Source organism: Macadamia integrifolia, chromosome 1, assembly GCF_013358625.1.
Source record: "Macadamia integrifolia cultivar HAES 741 chromosome 1, SCU_Mint_v3, whole genome shotgun sequence".
NCBI lineage: Eukaryota > Viridiplantae > Streptophyta > Magnoliopsida > Proteales > Proteaceae > Macadamia > Macadamia integrifolia.
The window spans coordinates 27,194,160-27,208,618 of NC_056557.1; the positions used below are offsets into that span (position 1 = coordinate 27,194,160).

Genomic DNA, 14,459 nt, shown 5'->3' on the forward strand with positions numbered 1-14,459 from the left:
GCGGAGAACGTCAACGTTTGGCTGGGGGCTGTGATGATGTTCCCTCTTTTTGGAGCTTTCATCGCCGACGCTTTTCTTGGCCGTTATCGCACCATCTTCTTTGCTTCTCTCCTCTATATCCTGGTCATTCCTCTCTCTCTCTCTCTCTCTCTCTAATTTCTGCAATTCCTGCTCTTTTGGATAGCGTGCACGGATCATATCCGAATTTATAATTGCAACACGAAGGGTTGAGATCTTGTCCGTACGATATGTCCCACATCTTAAGATTCATGGGTCTCAAATACAGCTTTTAATGCTCGGAATTGGAATCCGAGTCGGTCAAGACCAATTCCCGATTCAAATCGGTCAAAACCGGTCAATAATCAGAGTCAATCAGTGTGAGTCGATAGGATCGATCAACGCCAATTGCCAATCCGATTCACCAAGAAATTGGAGGTTGAGTACCCAGCGTTTGAAAAATTATATTTGGGGTATCTACCTCGATATTTCTAATTATACCCCCACTCACCATTACTGCCTCTATGACCACCATCATTGTTGACGATCTTCACACCCACCCTACACCATCGTATATATTCCCCGTGCAACCACGGACTACCTCCACCTAGTCCACCCACTATGCTCCTACCATAATTCTACCTTATGCTACTCACCATTCCCACCATTCACTACTAACAATATTACAAAGGGTAGAGGAACGCTACCCATCTGCATTCCCCGTACCCAAACATGGCCACGGGTTTTAAAGGGTAGGATTGTTTTTCACATCCTTTGAAACCAGAGGCTATGTCTAGACATAGAAAATGCTGATGGGTAGCATTATTTTTCTCTATTATAAACTAAAGTTATTTTGAGCTACGAATTAGAGGCGTAATTCCCTTGAGCATGAACTTAATCATTTAATACCCATTGGATAGTCTGAGTTAGGGGTGTCAATTCCAGGCCTGCACCGGTGGACCCATTCGATTCTGACATGTTTATGGTCCAACCTAGACCGGATGGATTAATAAACATGTCGGGCCCTACACATTTATAAATAGGTAGTAGACGGTGCAACCACCTAGCCTGACCGGCCCGACACATTTACAAGCCCGACTTGAACCAATTCCTTTAAGCCTGACCTAGCCCGACCCCTTTATTACTACTACTTGTATTTTTTTTAATACTATTTGTATTTAATGCCAAGGCTATGTGATGTGTGCAATTGAGATAGTGGTGATTGTTATCTGAATATTCATCTTTTTTAGGCATAGTTTAATTGATTTGAATTTCGTAGGTTAAAAACCGAGTACCTTAGTAACTTAGCAACTTTCCCCATCTTTAGCTTAATCTATTTTAGCTATATAATCTTTCTTTGCTATGACATATTTGCCTCATTTTATTGGTATTCCACTTCAAACACATTTAAGGGACCAGTTTTATAGAGGACCTGTTTAAAGTTAAATAGGTCTATAACCCGATTAAAGCCTGTTTATGGCAGCCCGATTAAAGCCCGAAATCGACCGACCCGAGTATTGGTCGTATCATACCCTCTCTAGCTAAGCCCGTTTAGCTAAACGGACGTTCATGGTGCAGCCTTAGAAATTGGTTGAGCCCACTTAGATCCGACCAAGACTGGCTCAGCCCGACCGCTTGACACCCCTGTTCCTAGTCTTAAAGATTGAGTCATGAAATTATCAGAAGCGATTTTTATTTCAAGAAAAATCATCCTCCTCATAAAAGAGAAGAAATATGATTCTGAACATGAATTAACCGATCCATGTTAGGAAGATGGGTACTATTCTGACAAGAGTATACAAGAAACTGAGGGCCCGTTAGTTTTAATCTGCAGATGAGAAAAAATTGGTAGTTTTGTTACTTAAAGGTGGTGGAAAAACAAAACTAGGCGAAAATCATCGTGATGATTTATATATCTATCTCTCTCAAAATTCAAAATTTTATTATATATCTATTCTCTCTTAAAATTCAAAAAATTATTATTATTATTATTAATTTTTTTTTTTTATTTGTTGACAACCAAGCATAGCATAAAGATTTATATGTCATTAGAATAGGATTGTTAATATCCCAGTGAAATAATTTATAATCTTATACTTTTGCCCTTTTAATATAATAAATTTTTTTCCCAATGGGGGTAAATACTATCATTTAACATATATATGATAAGTCGGTTCTAGCATCTAGAATTGCCCAATGCCATTTCTTTCTTATTCATAGGGAATCCAATGTTGTTGCGGTTTCCACAGCTCAAGAGGCTATGTCTAATGCGTGTATGAAGATTCGGCCATATTCCATTCCGTGGCTGAAGGAAATTTGTGATCCTCAGGTAAATGTTGGCTTCAGGTTCTAATGCATTGGTTTATTTCCACCAAAAAAAGATAAGTCATTTCAAGTTTTTTTGAAAAACCTTTTACATTCTTAACCTAAAGATCTTTTAAAAAATAAGACAAGAGACAATTAAAAGGAGGTATCAAGTTCTAAATATAACTATAGAGCTATTATTTAGACAATCCCGGAAGAACCTAAATAGTGACCCAAAAACTCCTCACTACACATATTTTATATTTTTTACCTGACCATTGCGCTAAAAATGTGTATGCATTGTTAATTATAAATGCATATTTTGTGGTGAACTAATTATAACTTTGACGGAGGAAGGTAGAACCGTTGTTTGGATGTGGCACGCTAACTACGTTGTTTACTATCTATAATGTTTTCAATATGTATGGGTCAACATCTAGTCATTGTATGGATTTGGATTAATGGATGGATCTTGATTAGAAGACTTGGTTGAATGAAAGTCCAATTGAGAGTAATCTCCTAATGAATATTACGGACTTCAATTAACCGTCTTAAATTGTGAAGAATTAAGTGACTATTTATAATTGGCCTTATCATGGGAGAGTCCCAGTTATACTTTGTTTCAATGTTAGTCCATTCTTCTTGTCTATATAAAGGTAGTTAAGCCAGTTAGTAGCTATTATCACAAGTTGTATAGAGAGGAGAGTAGACAAAACGGATAAAGAGAAAAGCGAACACTTGAGGAATCCTTTGACAAGAGATATGTATCCATCCTTTGACAAGAGATATGTATCTGGGTATGGTTCAATTGAATCTCTATTATTGTATATTGTTTGTGTTCTAGATCTATCATATTATTCTATCACTATTAACTTTCGAAGGAGAGATCCTCTATTAGACCAGGGTTCTGTAAACAGGAGTGCATATGGGTTCCCAGGCATAACATATGGTAACCAACAACACTTGAGTGGCCAACTAGCCATCAATCCCTGAGAACTCTCCAAACCATACTGAAATGCTAATTAGTACAGCCTTCAGACAAGATTAAGATCCTGCTTTAGGTTCTGAAACTTTGAATCACAGTGTAGGTGTACTTAAATGAGAAAAGAACATTATCTTAGGATCAAGCAATATTTACTGATGTGAACTTGATCACAATGTAGGTAAACTAAAATGAAGACCTTATCTTAGGATCAAGCTTTATATTGATGAGATCTTCTTATCCTTCTCCAGTATCAAACAGATGTGGCTAGCTAGTTAAAATATCCTCTCTTTTTTTTTCTCCTCTCCATTTATTCTCAATTTTCCTGATTATATCTATGTTTCCTCATTGCTATCTGCCGTCTTACTCTTTCTATGTTTCTTTTAATCTATTACTTTGCTTCCAGTTGTCTAGCACATTCACAATTTAATGTAACCTTGTTTGCAAGATCTTGTTCCAGTTAAACTTGATAACATAATAAAAATTGTAAACCCATGAGGCTATGCGTTGGAGGTGCTGAAGAGAGATTGCTGCAGCACCTGCTGTAGAGAATTAAGTTCTTACAATACTCAAATCAAATTAAGAAACCAAGAATTTTATTTTGGTCTTAATTCTTTTGATGATTTGGTCTTAATTAAATCATAATTATCTTGTAGTTGGATTGACAGGGGCTAGGCTTGTTAACTCTGTCGGCGGTGCTTCCTGCTCTCAATCCACCCAACTGTCAAGATAACAATAGCAGTAGTTCTTGCCCTCCTGAATTACAAATCATCCTTTTCTTCTTCTCTCTGTATCTGGTGGCCTTTGCCCAAGGAGGGCACAAGCCATGCGTACAAGCTTTTGGAGCTGATCAGTTTGATGCAAGAGATCCAAAGGAATGCAAATCCAGAAGTTCCTTCTTCAACTGGTGGTATTGTGCATTTAATGCTGGTAGTGTGGTTTCACTCACAGTTTTGAACTACATACAAGATAACATGAACTGGGGTCTCGGCTTCGGAATTCCATGTGTTTCCATGGTGTTAGCTCTTGCTGTCTTCCTTCTTGGAACCGAGACTTACCGCTATAGTTTCAAGGATGACAATGGTAGCCCAATAATGAGAATATCCCGAGTGTTTTTCGTAGCAGCAAAGAATTGGCGAATCACCCCTTCAGCCCCCATTGTTGAAGAGGAAGTAGGAGAAACTCACAGTTCTCATGGTGCTCACCAATACAGGTAAGAGAAAGATTGTTCAATTGGTATGAGAACTATTAAAAAGAACAACAAACATCAAACAACGCAAGGCTACTCAGTATGTTGCGTTGTTCAATTCCTTCTCTTCATGTATATATATATTAGGTCCTATTAATATGATGAATCTCAAATTTGTCCTTTCAAATGATACAGGTTTCTTGACAAAGCATTGATTACTACCTCAGACAGTCCAGATGGTCTGAAGAAAGACCTAAAGGCATGTAGCTTCAGTGAAGTGGAAGAAGCAAAGGCTGTATTGAGATTGTTTCCGATATGGGCTACATGTTTGGTGTATGCCATTGCCTTTGCACAGTCGTCGACCTTTTTCATAAAACAGGGTGCAACAATGGACAGATCAATAGGTTCGGGCTTCAAGATTCCAGCTGCATCACTGCAGTGCTTCATCAACTTATCTATTGTTCTTTTCATTCCCATCTTTGACCGCGTTATCATTCCAATTTCCAGAGCTTTTACCAGGAAACCATCTGGAATAACAATGCTCCAAAGAATTGGAACAGGAATGATTCTATCCATGATCTCCATGGTGGTAGCAGCACTAGTTGAGAAGGAAAGGCTTAAGATTGCCATGGACTCTGGGCTTGTAGATAATCCAAAAGCAACGGTTCCAATGAGTGTGTGGTGGCTAGTTCCTCAATTTGTACTGTTTGGAGTTGCTGATGTCTTCACTATGGTTGGACTGCAAGAATTTTTCTATGATCAGGTGCCAAATGGGCTGCAAAGTGTAGGTCTCTCCCTCTATCTTAGCATCTTTGGTGTAGGGAGCTTCCTTAGTAGCATTCTTATCTCTGTTATTGAGAAGGCGACTAGTGGGAGTGGTGGAGATAGCTGGTTTTCAAACAATCTCAATAGAGCACATCTCGATTACTTCTATTGGCTTCTTGCTGGGCTCAGTACAGCAGGAGTGATTGTCTACTGGTACTTTGCCAGAGGTTATGTCTATAAGAGGGAAAGAACAATGTAAGGGGCCTTTTTTGAACAGTATATATTCAAAATACAAGAAGGTGATTACAACTATGTTAGCGAGGCTAAATCATGACTGCCCTGAGGAGTTTTTGGTGTTTGGCCTTATTAGATATATAATAGTTCTGTATAGAAAATCTGTTAGTTTTTACCGTTTTGTTTTTGTGATCATTAGTTGTTGCCTAAATTTTGGACATACAGAGAGCATAGCTCATACACTTATTTACATCATTTTGAAATAATGAATTGGAGAATTCATTCTTTTTCTTATAGAAGAAAATGCAGACAAAGTTTTACTGGATGGCTTTGAGGGAACGAATATACTTGATGGTATATACATCCACCTAGTTTTGTCGCGTGGAAGGGTGATGTGGCAATTCTGAGGTGAAAATGGTCTGGATTCGATTCGTATAAAATTTCATACTAATTCAGTAGTATATACTCCCATGCCTAGGCATTTATTTTCTTTTGCACTTTCTGGCGGCCCTTTTTTTCGTAGTTTCATTCTTCTTGAACTTTTATTTTTGACGCTTAATTTGGCACTTGGCTAACTATGTTTGGATTAAACTTGATACATGAACAGTGGACCTTGGGTTCTATCTGTTTAAAAATGTTAAGTTTGTCTTGAATTCTTGTCCTGTTCCGACATATGCGACCCGAATGGGAACTTTTCTGAGATTTGTTATGAAAGCAGAGGGGTTGGGCCGATAGGCCCAGGCCTAAAGCCCATCACTAATCTCATATGGGGGTGCGGGGGCTACAATCCCACGGTATGATTTGACCGGATTGACCGCAACCCAATGGGTCGACATGCGACTTGGAGTATAATATGTATTATCGTATTGTTGAGCAAGTCATTTTACTTTGGGGGTTTTTCAAGCAAGGGTCTCAAGGCGAGTTTTCTTGCCGTTACTTGGGTGTAATCTCTCTTTTGCATAGTGAAATATCTTCTTCTTCACCCGAGGACGGAGCACACCACACCGGTGTATGAACCTCATTAAATCTCTGTATTGTGCGGATCTATTGCCTGTTTATTTTCGTATTTTTCTTGGTGTTTGCTCTAACAAAAAAATTGCAGATTCATCTAGCCTGCCACATGATAGATAGAGGGTCCACCTAGGAAGACATCATTCCATTAGTTGGTGAAAAAAAAAAAACAGAATATTTGCACTATATCAAAAGTCTTGTAGGATACATTAGCTGTTGGAAGTTAACCCCTCAAGGAAGATGAACTCATATATGTAACTTTTGAGACATTTTTCTAGGACTAGTCTCTCATCAACTTAATGATAATCTTGCTTGATTGACCCAATCTCAACAACAACAACGAAAAACAATAACAACAACAAGGTCTTTGTAGGTATCATGGACCTCCGTCGGGATCGCGATATGGCACATAGCGCATGTACACACGCTAGGGTTCGACTCTAATGAGATGAGATAGTATCCCCTGGTCATCAAATGCCAAGGGGGGGATACATGTTATGGGTAAAAGGGAGTCGCCACCTAGAAAGGGTCTAGGACCCATAAATGTCTCCCCCAATCAAGGGAGAGAGAATAATGACTCTGATGGATAAGACTAGTTTGCACCAAGATTCTGGACAAGTGTCAAGTGACAGACTGGGAAAGTGTTAGGCACCCAGTTTGCCCCACCCTAAGTCCGGTCTCTTTTTGTTTGACCAAAATTTGTTTGTACCCTACTAACTAGTCCTAAATCTAGGTCACTGAAAACCCTAAACTAGGTATCTAAGTATGACATGTGAAAACCCTATGCCAAGTGTCTAAATTATGCTTGTTAGGTTATGATGCAAATAATAAAATGATTACGCTAATTGAAAATTAAAAACTCTAAATGATTTATTTAATGTATCATAAGTCTTAGATTAAGCTAATAAAATAAGCCTATACTTAGGATTAGTTGAGCAATTTTTGAAACCCTAAATTGAACTAACTCGATTAATTGAGCCTAACCTGGATGGTCGATTAATGAATTTATGAAATCCTAAATTGAATTAATTAAAATAATTAATCATACTCCCTAGTAATTTGTGAAATGAATTATTGCAATCCTAATTAATCTATTAATCTAATAGGTAAAAAGATTTTTAAAGAAAGACAAAAACTTAAATTGAATAGTGAAAGCTACCCAAATCTAACTATTTCAGATGGAAGTTTTGGAAAACCTAATCAATCTAATAATTTAAACAATTAAAACTGAATTTTAAGAGTCAATTAAATGCATTATGAACCTTAATTAATCTAATGAGTTAAGACTTTATTTAATTAAATATTAAAATAATTATTTAATTAACTACCTCAATTTAAGTAAATGGAATCTAACTATTATGTTAAATATACAATGGTTACAAATGTCCCACGTGGTGATATGAGTGAGAAGTGGACAAAATATGAATACTAGCTAACCTACATGCATGAGAAAAATGAATTGATTTAAACAAAACAAAAAAAAAAAGAGAATCATTAAATATCAAAAACATGTTAATAAACACGACGCATGACAAACATGACATTGACTAACCTATTTAAATCTAATGATTATCAATATGGCAAGATATCTGAATCTAAATTAAATACACAATTAATTTTAAAGGGACCCACTATTTGAGATAAAAAGAAATGGATCGAAAATGGTTCATTTTTATCAACTCGAAAACCCAAGAAACGCACCTAATGCTACGAGCCGGTTTGAGGGGGGCCAGCCACGCCATTGCTAACATACGCCCTAGACTACGTTCCATACCTTATTAAGAGAAAAATAAAATGAAAATCAAACCAAGAATGGGTAAAAGAAAAATAAAGAAGAAGAAGAAGAAGAAGGTGAATAGGTGGTGAGTTCTTCAAACATTGATTCTTAGAGTTACTCCTGGAAGAAGCTTTCTTATCAGAAAGAACAGAAGCAGTATCCGAGAAACTAGAGGAACGTACGCCGTTGGCATTCTTCGATCCTGGGCTATGGTCCCATCCCTTGCGCATCGTATCCAAGCTTAGTCTCCTCAACTCCAGGTCCTCCGCCCTCGCATTGTTTCCCAACGAAGCTCGTCTTGACTTGGTTTTGTCTTCAATTTCTGACGACCTCTTCACCTTGGTCGTCTTCAATCCATCTTTCTTCTCGGCGCTTTTTACATTCTCCGAAACCTGAGCCGCCGCTGGGATATCAACATTAGGTCGAACCATCAGCCAGTCGCTGGAGACCAAATCGATAGGGTTACCAACACAAGGCCGCCTCTTAGGGACAGGCTTGATACCACGAAGCACAGGAACAGGGTAAGCAGAGTCTAAGCGAGAGACATGAAGGAACTGACCGAGCTGGATCTTATCACTGAAGATCAAATCGAGGTCTTCATTGGAGATAGAAACGTAAGCAGAATGCAAAGAGTCGGAGACCTTCAAGAAGAAACCTCTGCTCTGCCAGGGATCATCGCCGGCAGCAAGTGCAGGGACAATCTCGAGCACCTGCAAGAGAGCCGAACGGTGCTCACCGGTGACCTTAACATTTCTGTCGCTGGCATGCTGGAGGAGCTTCAAGAGCACGTCTTGCGTAAGCGACGCCATAAGGGAGGTCCCGGAGTTCTTCTCTGCAACAACAACACATTGAGCGTCCCTCTCACTTTATTTAGGAGGAGGAAGGAGAGAGAACACGTGACATGGATCGTCGAGAGACTCGGGGGTATCGAGGAGAATGCCGATTGGGTGCAAGAAGCGGAAGAAGACAATGAGGAAAATATTTAAAAAAGAGGGAACACTTCTCCGTCGTCGAGAGACTCATAAAATCTCTGATTTCGTGCTTTCATTGCTTTCATTGCTTTCATTGGATTGGATAAGACCTCTGTCTCTCTATCTCTATTAGACTTCGAAATTCGCTTTCTGACGTTTCAGAATTTTCAGGGGAGAGAGAGAGAGATGCGCGGTTGCCAAAGCTGAGGATTTTGATCTAAAGGTCCAAAAAAAAACAAAGAAAAGAAAACTAAACCAAATCGAACTTGGTAATGTAAATATATTAAGCTACAAATAAAATTGATTCATTAAATCAAGATATAATAGTAATAGAAAACAAATCAAATTAAAACAAAGGAAAATCCGGATTAGTAAAAATCAACGGTTGGATCCAACGATCCAAATCAAACTATATTGAACCCAATTAAAATAAAATAAACCCAATTGAACCAGAATAAACCAATTCACATTTAATAAAACACATTAAACCTAATTGAAACTAATTGAACCTAATTAAATCTAAATGAATCGATTAATAAATCAGAACCTAACCTATTAATTAAACTAATTTTCAATCGCTATTGGGAGAAAAAAATAACTTAAATCCGACTTTAATCAAGAAACAAGAGGAGATAACCCTTGTGCTTCAAGCCCAAAATCGAACCGAATCAGACTAGATCTCCCGGCTTAAAGAATGATTAATGTGTTAAACTTTTATACTTGGAAAATATTTTATTTTAGAAGGAAGAAGTTAGCCAAAACCTTAATGGAGGAAGGGTTATACTTATAGCCTTAGGACTTGAGACAATTCTCTCTTATTTCCGATGTGGGACTAAAAAATTAGAGAGAATTATTCAAAAATGCTTGCTTTTGGATAAAGGGGTTTGGGCGCCATGTGGCACTCCTTGGTCGCTCGGAATGGAATCTGATATCGAACTTTGGAGTTATTTTCCGAGAGTCATATCTTTCAAACAGTTAGTCAGAATTTGACGTGTAATATGTCGTTAGAAAGCTCAATCCGAGTACTATCCAATGATGTGAGACATGATTGTGGTCTCGACTAGGAACCTTTACGAAAATATGTATAAAGTAGGGACCCGGATCAGATAATGAAAGAGAGAATCGGACGTCGATTCGTATAGTTCTCATATCAAAGTGTAATGTCCAACTGGAGGGAACAAACGACAATAATCCATAACATCAAATTCTAATTTTTAAAAACATTTTCTTTTGAAATTTTATAGGGGAAAAATGGTCATTTTTTACTTTAAACTTGAAAATTCTCCAAGTCTAAGATGTCTAACATGTAATTTTTTATATTGTCATCATTGCCGGGGGGTGACAAAATTCGGTGTCTATAGTCTTAACCCAACTTAATGGGTTGGCTGCATGGAGCCAACCAAATGCAAGAAAAGAAAGAAAAAAAAAAGATTTAAAAATCGGTAAAAGATCACCTAAATGGGATCTGCTACATGGATTCTAACCCTCCAATATCGCAACGATCTTAGTGGCTAATTATTTAGATGGAAACTAGTAAGAACAAACTGAAAAGCTAAGAAAATTAGAAGCTGTATGCTAATATTGAATTATCTCCAGCTGATGTCAGTTAATTATTGAACTTAATTAACATTCTACAAAGAAAAACATTGCAGGAGAGAGCAAGAAGATGAATAAAACATATCTTTGGGCGACTATAGGTCACAAAATGCAGATGGCTAAATCCCATGCATATAGTTGAAGAAGTATTAACATGGAAAATATTAGAAGATAATAAAAAATAATTCACCCAACTGGAGAACCAAGTAGAGGTGAAACAGGGTTGGGTTTCTCAAAACCCTAATCCAACCCTAAGTCCCAAAACTCAACCCAACCCAACCCTACCGGGTTCATGCTCAGGCCCAACCCTACAGGGCTCAGGGTTGGGCCGGGTTTGGTCGGGTTGACCCTAGCTAGTCTTCTTAGTGGAATTACATTCCGATTAGTACGATTCAATTCTGATTTCAATTCCAATTCCAATTCTTCAAACCACTATGTTACCCTTCAAACTCTGAAAAACAATGACCATAACTGACCCTCCTCCCCCTAAATTCCTCAAAGTGCTCACATGTGCTAAGAGTCTAAAGAAAAAGGGTCCCTTCTAATGATTTCTTTTATCAGTTTTTCAAAAGCTTAGGAAAGCTTCCTTGTACTATTTTAGTTACTTTCTTCATTCATACAATAAGATGCATTGACATTATTGGCTGAATTAAATCTTGGCCACAATGGAAGTCTATGTGGATTTACACAAGAATCTTAATGACAACAACAAAAAACTCCCTTGGCTGGGAGAGACACCTCCATTCTACAAAGCACAATAATAATCAGGGTTAGACTCAGGGTGGGTTAGGGTCGGATTGGGTTTTCTATGCTTTAACCCAGACCCAGCCCAAATCCACACAGAATTGGATCGAGTTGACCGTCATAGTCGAGTTAAACATGGTTCGAATTCAGGGCAAGTTAAAGCAGGTTCGGATCATCAAGGAAAAACTTACACTCTGGAACCAAGCATGCAATTCTAGATTTAGGAGATATTTTGAGCCCTGTAACTTTGGGGTGAGGTCACTCGTGGGATACTATCAAGAGCACTGTGCTTTCGAGGTCTGAAGTGTCAGATTTAGACTCGTACAATTCTTAGCCTCAATCAAGAAGAGAGTTTCTATCAGTAAAAAATCTAGAATGAATTGGTTTACCCTTGATGATTCTAAGACTTCCTATTTCCATGACTCAATGAGGGCTAGGTAGAGTTTACCTCCATTTTTAGACTAAACAATTTTGATGACCCTCTTATCTCAAAGTAGCTAGTTTTGTCCTTTTGTCCTTGGAAGGAGATCTCCTGGACTAACCCAACCCAGCCCAAGTTAAACTCCATTAGTGACCATTGCATTAGTGGTGTGAAAAATCAGACCGGTCTCATTGAACCTGATCAGATCAAACCAAAATTAACCTATTTGGCATTGGTTTTGATTTTAAAAACCAATGAAAAACTGAAACTAACCGATGGACCAAAATTTTGAACTGAATTAAAAAAAAAAAAAAAAAATAAAATAATAAGACTACATTTAATTATACAAACACGATTGTGTCTTCAACTGTTAGACGGGTGAGATAGGAGATGTGTAATTACAGCTTCTGCTTGAAGAACAGATTCACTCCTATCACATGGGCAATATGAACTTGTGAATTCGAATTTAATTTGTTCCCCTCTTTCTATCATTCCCCCTTCCTCTCCCGTGTAACTTGAATAGTCCAATTGGTTAGTTAGAATGAAAAACCGAAACTAACCCGACGGACTTTTATTTTTAAAAGAAAGATAAATAAATTTAAAATATTTCATTTGAAAGAATTTGAAACACGTGGGCTCATTTCAGAGTACTTTTCCAGTGTTTGTTTCCTACAATCTGAACGTTGCCATGTGAGGCTATTTATATTAAAAGAGCGCGTGGAAGTGAAAATATCATATTATAATTCCTGCAACTTCAAAGATCAATTGAGATTGGAACACATTTACTAATGGGTCCCGCTGTAATTCCAATCCAACATCACCCACCAAAAACAGGCAAACATGATTTCAGACCTTTTTCCCGATTGGAACGGATTTCCTGTCTCTATTCCGATCTTGAAAGGAACAGCTGCAAATATCATATGATAAGGAGAAGAATGTGCTTCGTGCAAAGAGGTTAAGTTTGGGGGAAAATGGCGGAATTTGCAGAAGCGTCGACAAGCAATGTAAGTATGCCGCTGCTAAAAGAGACGGAGACTGTGGAAGGCGTCGTCGACTATAAAGGCCGTCGTCCAGTGAACAGATCTGATACCGGTGGATGGAGATCTGCCGCCTTTATTATTGGTAAAAATTTTAAGCTTAAACTTTTAAGATTTGAATCTCAATTGAAGCTAAAGTGATGATTGATGGCTGCTGCAGGAGTGGAAATCGTAGAAAGGTTTGCTTATTTTGGGATAAGTTCAAACCTGATAACCTACCTGACTGGGCCATTACGGCAATCGACGGCGACGGCGGCGGAGAACGTCAACGCTTGGTCAGGTGCTGCGTCGATGCTTCCTCTCTTTGGAGCCTGCATCGCCGACGCTTTTCTCGGCCGATACCGCACCATCCTTTTCGCTTCTCTCCTCTATATACTGGTGATTCCTCTCTCTCTCTCTCTCTAGATTTCTGCAATTCCTCTCTCTAGATTTCAGATAGCATGTACCGATCCGCACTCGAATTTATATATCAGCATCACGAAGGGCTGGGATCTTGTCCGTACAATAGTTCCTTAATAACAATGGGTCCCAATGCAACACCGGATCTCAGCCATTTGTGATGCGGGTGAATTTTTCTTGGGAACAATTTCCAGATTTTACCTACAAATTGGGTCATAATTATTAACGGAACAAGGGATTGTTAATTATTGAAACAAGACATGAAAAACTTCTGTGAAAAGAAGATGGGAAATAAAATCGAGGGGATAAAAAAGTCAGTTCACATTGCTAGCTGGAAATTAATAAAAAAGGGAAAAGACGACCGACTTTTGTGGGATCAAAATCCTCTGTTTTTCCCATCCATGTTTTTCTTTGTTTTGTTTCTTGCAGAACGCTACACGTGGACAATAAGGAGACCAACGGTCAAGATTAGGTGAAGATTATTACATCCGGTGCGTTGGTCTTAAAATTGTCCACGTGTCGCGTTCTGCAGATAGCAAAATAAGAGAAAATAGGGATAAGAAAAACAGAGGATTATTTTCCACTTTTGTGACTAAAACAAAAGTGATATCACTATGATGTCACTTTGAACGAAGTTTATTTTCTATGGAAATGAATCTTCTCACATGGCTTGAAATTATATTTTTAACCTGTCATTTATTCACATAAACATCCATTTGTTTACTTTAACATATCATTTCACTTCATTGTTAATTTTTCGAACATAATGTACGGATATTAGATGAATAACAATGTTTAAATTAATTATAGGGAAAATGATTTCTGTGAGGGAGTGTTGTTGCTGCGTCCATATTCCATACACATTGAGGGTGAAGGGAAATGACAGATCCACCCCCAATGAAAGGGAAAGTGACTTTTCTGTAGATGCTTTCTCTTACAATCACAATGAAGGGCATTCTCCCACAAAAGTCCTGATTAATATTGAAACAGGAACAACTTGTTATCACCAATCTCAGCAAAAAAAAAAAAAAA

The 14,459-nt window shown here is 38.0% G+C and overlaps 3 protein-coding genes across 7 annotated transcripts in view; 2 read left to right on the top strand and 1 right to left on the bottom strand.

Annotated features, from left to right (window-relative positions):
• Positions 1 to 5,753, top strand: part of LOC122082449 (protein NRT1/ PTR FAMILY 5.10-like) — an 8,200-nt gene extending 2,447 nt beyond the window's left edge. For 2 of the 4 annotated variants that reach the window (XM_042650025.1, XM_042650032.1), the window contains 3 exons: positions 39 to 123; positions 3,952 to 4,496; positions 4,668 to 5,753. In XM_042650025.1, the coding sequence (XP_042505959.1) occupies positions 39 to 123; positions 3,952 to 4,496; positions 4,668 to 5,496 (1,459 nt within the window). In that variant the 3' untranslated portion in view covers positions 5,497 to 5,753. Of the gene's footprint in view, positions 1 to 38; positions 124 to 1,370; positions 2,327 to 3,951; positions 4,497 to 4,667 lie in introns of those variants that run through there. The other 2 variants (XM_042650039.1, XM_042650048.1) reach the window with 2 other exon arrangements.
• Positions 5,754 to 7,914: 2,161 nt separating this feature from the next.
• LOC122072862 lies at positions 7,915 to 9,068 on the bottom strand. Its single transcript, XM_042637290.1, has 2 exons — positions 8,360 to 9,068; positions 7,915 to 7,919 (listed from the first exon to the last, which is right to left on the bottom strand). Exons 1-2 carry the CDS (start codon positions 9,066 to 9,068, stop codon positions 7,915 to 7,917), a joined length of 714 nt encoding a protein of 237 aa, XP_042493224.1.
• A 3,717-nt stretch (positions 9,069 to 12,785) lies between these two features.
• Positions 12,786 to 14,459, top strand: part of LOC122084466 (protein NRT1/ PTR FAMILY 5.10-like) — a 5,530-nt gene continuing 3,856 nt past the window's right edge. Inside the window, exons 1-2 of one of the 2 annotated variants that reach the window (XM_042652741.1) lie at positions 12,786 to 13,113; positions 13,189 to 13,406. In XM_042652741.1, the coding sequence (XP_042508675.1) occupies positions 12,963 to 13,113; positions 13,189 to 13,406 (369 nt within the window). In that variant the 5' untranslated portion in view covers positions 12,786 to 12,962. The remainder of the gene's footprint in view (positions 13,114 to 13,188; positions 13,407 to 14,459) is intronic. The other variant, XM_042652749.1, reaches the window with a different exon arrangement.